Source organism: Malurus melanocephalus, unplaced genomic scaffold (assembly GCF_030028575.1).
Source record: "Malurus melanocephalus ecotype Western Australia unplaced genomic scaffold, MMel_1.1 scaffold_696, whole genome shotgun sequence".
NCBI lineage: Eukaryota > Metazoa > Chordata > Aves > Passeriformes > Maluridae > Malurus > Malurus melanocephalus.
In genome coordinates, this window is record NW_026623928.1 from 62,177 (window position 1) to 68,740 (window position 6,564).

At 45.7% G+C, this 6,564-nt stretch overlaps 1 protein-coding gene across 1 annotated transcript in view; it reads left to right on the top strand.

Moving 5' to 3' along the window:
* Nucleotides 1–6,564, top strand: part of STK32A (serine/threonine kinase 32A) — a 15,612-nt gene that overhangs the window by 5,448 nt on the left and 3,600 nt on the right. Inside the window, exons 5-7 of the mRNA XM_057384301.1 lie at nucleotides 862–899; nucleotides 3,570–3,659; nucleotides 4,891–4,992. Coding sequence (XP_057240284.1) covers nucleotides 862–899; nucleotides 3,570–3,659; nucleotides 4,891–4,992 — 230 coding nt within the window. The remainder of the gene's footprint in view (nucleotides 1–861; nucleotides 900–3,569; nucleotides 3,660–4,890; nucleotides 4,993–6,564) is intronic.

Sequence of the window (6,564 nt, forward strand, 5' to 3'; positions counted from 1 at the left end):
TGATGGGATAGCATGAGGAAGGTCATTCCAGTTATAACCCACTGGAAGTAGTTTGGGTGACAAGATGCCAGAAAACTGTAAGCTAATAGATGACAATCGTGCATTTTTGATTCTAGGTGGTTTGGGGAACTCAAACTGTATCTTAAGGACTGAACTTTTAAAGATAAAATGCTAAAGCTGCTCATTTCTTCCCTTGGAACTCCTGGGCTTGGTGGGGAACAGCTGCTAGCACAGGGTGACTGCAGCTCCTGCCTTCCCCTGGCTGGAACCTTCCCCTGGGCATCAGCTTGCCAGGTGCTCACTGGAGACTGTGTAATGAGCTCATTAAAGCCACTAATGSCTTGTGAACTCACTCATGTGGACACAGTGGCTGGATCAAATAGCAGGTTAGGCTTTCCTCCTTTCACTGAAAGTGTTTCCCTACAGCATTGCAATAGCTATTATTTTGTGTTGTTTTACTCATGAACAAAATCTGTGGGGAACCCATTTGTAGCTAGAAAAAAGATGTTAAAGTAGGTTAATTTTTACTGAGCAAATGGGGAACGCTTCTCAACACAGTATTGAAACAGACTGAGAAATAACAGGAGGAAAACTATAAAAAGAAGCTCTAAGTTAACAGTGGGTGCACTTTCCCTGAGTGCTGCTCACCCAAAGCCGTGTAGCTGTCGCAGTGTACCCAGTGCTGCTGCTGTTTGAACAGTCACTCTCTTAGAGTGAAATCCAGCAGGAACATCCGAGCTGAGAGGCCGAGGCTCTAAGGCTCAGTGTCTGCAGTTTACAGACAGCCTGGGCTTTCCTGCTGCCATGGCTCCTGTCCCTTCTCCAGCTAATGGCTGTCTCTCCTCTGCTTTCCTTCCTCAGAGATATCAAGCCTGACAACATTTTACTGGATGAGCACGGTAAGTGCTTTGTGGTCATGCAAATGTATAAAAGCAGTCAGAGAAGGAGAGCAGTCTCGGTGCTTTCGGTGCCATCCTTTGGTGTTGCTCTCTCTCAGCCTCGCTGGAGCAGGACCATCCCATCCTTTTGTGCTCCACATGTGTCCCTCACTTTTTGAGCAGCAGTGTCTTGTGCCTTCAGGGCACGGGGCACCCTGTGATTCTGTGGCTCTTGTGGGTTTGTTTGCCTTGGTGTTTTAACCTCCTTTGGCTGACTGACTTGATGGTGGCCCCACAAGGCACTGGCAGGGACCACATGTTTGGTGCTGCTTGGGATCAGTAGCCCAGCACACCCAATTTTAACATTTTCTTGGCTCTTTTTAAAAACCTAAATAATCATTTGACAGGCAATGTTCATGTCACTGCAGGGTTTGTGCAGTGTGTGCTCACAAATGGAATTTATTATGGTGCACTAGATGATCCTCATTCAGGTATTTTCTTTTTCCTTGAGCATTTGGCATGGGGTGTGAGCTCAGAAATGCATTTGGGGCTGGGTATATTATAAATGTTGCTTTCAGGTTTTTCCCTGGTCTTTCTCAGTCAAAATTCCTGACTATATTCTTGCATGACTCTGCAGTCACAGTTTTTTCCTGGCAACGATCTTGCAATGAAGAGTTCTCTGATATTACTTAGTTTATAGCTCACTAGAGAAACACTTTGTTATTGCACACTTTTTTAAAAAATCCAAGTAACTGGCTTATTGTGAGAGATTGTCATTAGCAGCTCCACCAAAGTGCCTGAAGAGACAAAGTCAGTGCAGGAGGAGGCATACTTGAATTCCTGATCCTTCAGAGGCTGGAGCAGAGAGGCTGCAGCTCCCGAGGGAGGCATTCCTGGCTCTGGGCTGTGTGTCACCAGGGTTGCCTGGCAGCACCAAGCCTGGATCTGTTTGCATATGACCTCTAATTTCAGAGCACRGGTTGATTATTTATTTAGGAGCAGGCAGCAAAGTGGCTTTGCCTCTAGGTGCTGCAGCCTCTGTCCTGCCTCCTGCTGGAATCCTGACATTGTCAGGGCTCCAGGCTCTGTCCAGGGTGGGACTGCCTTTGGTCAGTCCTGGCTGGTGGACATTGTGGGGATGGGATTATAAAGGTGTCTGAGAGGAGCTGGGATCACCATGATCATGGGAATGTGTGTCAGCACTGCCCAAAACGGGGGAAAAGGGAGGAGAAGGCTCTGTTCATCTCTGTGATTGCATTCAGCCCAGAAGGACACAATCTACTGACTTCTATAATGATACTACAATTCAGGAARAGTTTTGAGCCTGTTCTCTGCTCAACGTGATTTTTTTAACTCTCTCTTGCAGAAGTTTCAGAGTGTTTTTTTCTGGGGACATATCCTTGACTCCAGTGTCCTTTTGTCTGTGACTTGTAGTATTTCTTTATCCATGGCAGCAAAGGTTTGTCCTCCAAGGCACCTAGAAAGATTTAGGCACACACAGAGTTCATTTTTAAGTTTTAGGTGAAATCACAAGTTCTGCTTTTGCTCTCCTAATTTTCCCAGCTACAACAGGTATTTGCAGCAGGCAACCTGWATCACTGCTCTCATGGAATAGATCTGTAGGCACAGTCATAAATATTTACTGAAATGCTCATATAAATATTCCCTGAAGTGGTAGCATCCAGAGAAGACAACAGAAGTTCATTGCCAAAGCATCAACTTTTAGACCTATGAAGGTGACCTTATTCTGCTTTAATTCATGAACTAGTGCAGCAGGAAATCTCTAGCTGTTGAAGCTAATGACTGAGGAAAGTGTCACAGCATTCATGTCAATAAAGGCCACTTCGTGTCCATCTCTGTGGTTTTTGGAAAGAGCAGCGATTCAGCTCCATTCTGTTACTGCCAAGGGAGTGATGAGGCTGCAAAACACAAAAACCAGAACAGCTCATGTGTTACAATGAGCCAAGCCTTGTCAGGGTGAGCAGGCTCAGTGCTTGAGGAGGAGATGCAGGAGGTGGGCAAGYAGAGCCTGCCTGCTTTTGATCAGGAGAGCTGAGCCTAACTAAATCAAGTTTCAGAGAGACTTGCTTCTGTGCAGCCAGCCTTGTCTGATCACCTGTATCACCTTGTGGGACTGCTCCACTCACTGGCAGTGGATCAGTGAATGGGGAATAATAAATTAAATGCCTAAGAAAAGAAAGCAAGTAAAAGCACAGGCAGGATCWATGTGGGAGCATTGCCTTTCTCATCCTTGCACCTCTTTTATTTCCTCTTTGCTTCACAGGCAGCAACTGTGCATATTATAGCAGTGGCAGTAGAGGCCATTCCTGCCTCAAGGGGGTTTAATGATGTTTGAATTTCTGTGCAAGGCTCTTTTGCTGCCTACCAAAGGTATGTTTAGTTCTCTTCCCCCCAAACACAGGAAGACTCAAAACAATCATCACTAAATTACTTCCTGGAGAACTCTCATATTTTTTGGTTCTCCAGAGGGAAAATAAGGGGATACTTGAAGCAACAAGAGACATCTGCAAGCAGCCAGCAAGCTGAAACATTTTCTCTCAGCTCTCCTACCAGATTTTTTTTTTTCCTGGAAACTCCTTTCTATGGAGTTTACTTTATGTTTCTCATTCAGAGCTATTTGTCATGTGAAATTAAAGCCAATTCTATTACCCATGAACCTCTGTCTTTCAGGCCATGTGCACATCACCGATTTCAATATTGCCACRATGCTGACGAAGGAGAGCCACGTCACCACCATCGCTGGCACMAAGCCCTACATGGGTGAGAACCAATGGCAGCTTCATGTTCTTGAGTCACCATTTTATGGGTCTGGGTAAACTGGGTAAACTGGGACACACGTGAAGGCCTTTTTGATTACAGTTTGGACTCTTTTCTTCCTTATCTGTATCAGAATGTGCATGTTGGTTTGAAATGCAGAGCACCCTGGAGATGCAGGGAGGGGACAGGAGCAGCTGGGGAATGTGTCTGTCTGCAAATCCCACACGCAGACTGACGCAAGCACACTCTGAATACAGATTTTACTGCCATGATGCTACAGTGTAAAGCATGGATTTGATTAGAAATTAAGATAATTGCATTCCCGAGATCCCCAAGATTTCACATGCAGCAGTCACATTGTATAGCAAWGAAATGCTCCTGCTACCCTTCAGGAGGGAAATTATGCACAAAAATTTGTATTTGATCCCTCACTACACCAGCATGAAAGTCTTACACTGCTGTATCACTAGCAACAATTTGAATTTTTATATGAAATGGTTGCTTTAAAAATTAGCATTACTCTGTGTTTAGGCCAAGTGAGTGGTTGTAAGAAAGCATTGCTCCTTGTTGTTTTTGTTTTAGAGCAATTCTTGCCTCCCAGGTTGCACAAATGTCCTGAAGTGGTTTTTTCCTTACTCTCAAAAGGGAAATTTAATGGCTGAGGAAAAATATTTCAGTTGGTGCCTCCCCCTGCTCCCCAATTAAATCTGCGGCTCTCAGGCTTCWTTCAGTTAAAATTTGGTTTTCCCTGCCAAGGGTGCATTTGGCACCATGTCTGCATTTMTGCTGCATATTAATGTTCCCAAAGAGCTGCTTTCATTGACGGCTGAGACTGCATTTGGGCTCTGCCAGATTGAATCAATTTCAATCTGAACAAAGAGATGAGTGGGATGGGAGCAGCTTCCCAAAGTGCAGATCTGCTGTGCTCTGGGGTCAGAGACACCTCATGGGGAGCTGAGGAGATTCTCGGGCCAGTTAATGCCTAGATTGAGTGGCTGTGCTTGTTCTGGAGAGCGTTTGCTACGAATGATGGGCAACTGCTGTGTCAGTGAAGGGATTTGTTCTTTTTGGGCTTTGGGGGCAGAAAAGAACCAAGAGTTTGGTGTGGAGAGCATTGTGGGGTGGGTCTGGTAGGAGCGTGGCAGCACGGGAAGGGCACAGGTCAGGGTGTTCAGTGTTGCTCATTTCCACTTGGGACTGCAGCAAGTCAATCTATTTTCCCTGTGTTTCACAGCACCTGAAATGTTCAATTCCACAAAACCCACGGGCTACTCCTTCGCCGTGGACTGGTGGTCCCTGGGGGTCACTGCCTACGAGCTGCTCAGGACTCGGGTACGTGTGGCCCCGATGCTGTGCCCTCGGACACTGATGGGAGGGTTAAAGCTCTACAGCAGACATGAGACAGCCAAGCTGAATTCAAGGCTTTGGGGTTATTACAGCAGAGCAAGCAGAGACCACATCCTCATCAGGATTTTTGTGGTCATAGCTAAGAGGTCAGAGAAGCTGCCCCAATACAGAACATCGTGTTGTGGCAATTCCCTGCTGAGGCTGAAGGCCTCTGGGTTGGTCTAAGTGGGGAAGGCAAACAGGCAACAGCTCCTGACATTTGGGCTGCAATATCATTTACTTGGAGCTTCCATCCTGCAAAGGAAAAAAAAAAAAACTTGAAAAAAAATGTTGTTGCTGTTGTAACAAGACCGAGCTGTTGGAGCAAAGGATGGAAAAAGCCCAATCCCTTCCTGTGCCATCAGAGCTCTGCTGCTGACTTGGGCAAGGTTGGGAGCCTTGATTTTAGACAAATGCATCAGTGGTTTGGAAGTGTTTTGTATAATAGTGAGTCAAAATTTTAAAAATTACATTCTTTTAAACAAAAGAAGAATGTAATTTAAAGAGGAGTGTTTGAAATCTTGTGAGGCTCAGAAACTTCTTTAAGTATGAGTATTCCACCTATAATGCTAAATGATCATGTTGATTTTTGACTCGATGTCACTGTTTCTAAAGGCAGGAACAGAAATGTTTTGTGCTCGTACTTGATGGTGCTGGCCATGGCGAGATGGTGGCACTGTGGTGGCTGCCACAGGGCGAGTGAAAGGAGACCTTGAGGTCCATCTAATGTTGGCACCCATCGAGCAAACTGCACCTGATCTGATCTCACTATTTATAGCTATTATTCTTTAAGTGAACTTTTACCACCCGCCTGCCTCCTTCACTCTGAAATGAGGTAAAAATCTGAGAAACAAAACTTTCAAAATGGAAACACTCTGCCATCATAAGTTCTCTCTCCAGGTAAGGCAGCAGAATTGTTGTGAGTGGAAAATAAACAGGGAGGTGACATCACGTGCCGCAGTATGGCTGGCTGTGCACTGCAGCTGCAGTTCCTGGGGCTCCTCTGCACCGTGTGCTCTTCTGCAATGGCTCATCTGTCCCAGGGCTGTGACACTGGCCACGGGGAGAAGAGACTGTCACCCTGCACCCTGATGCCCACCTGACACTGGTAACCCTTCCTGGGACAACCTTTTCTGAGCTGACTTTATTGCTGAGAGACATCTGTCTCGTTTTCAGTGGCATTGTCCCCAACATGACTGAAGAATGTTTTCCAAGGAGTATCAGGAATGCTCTAACCACAGCAGTATGTGTCATACCCTTGTAAGATAAGGACATTGAAAAGACCACTGGCTGATACCTGACTTCTGGGGTTTGTTCCTGTCTGTCCTGCTGTTAAATGCCTAGTTATTGGCATCGTTCTTGCTGATAATTTTGTTTTTTCTACTGCGCCATAGTCACACAGGGAGAGATGTCCCACAGGAGGCTGGGGACCAGACAATGAGACCATGTGAAACTTCTGTGCTCTAACCAGATTTCCCMATGGGTCTGAAAAAGCAGATAAACTCAAGTGCTTTTCTTGTGG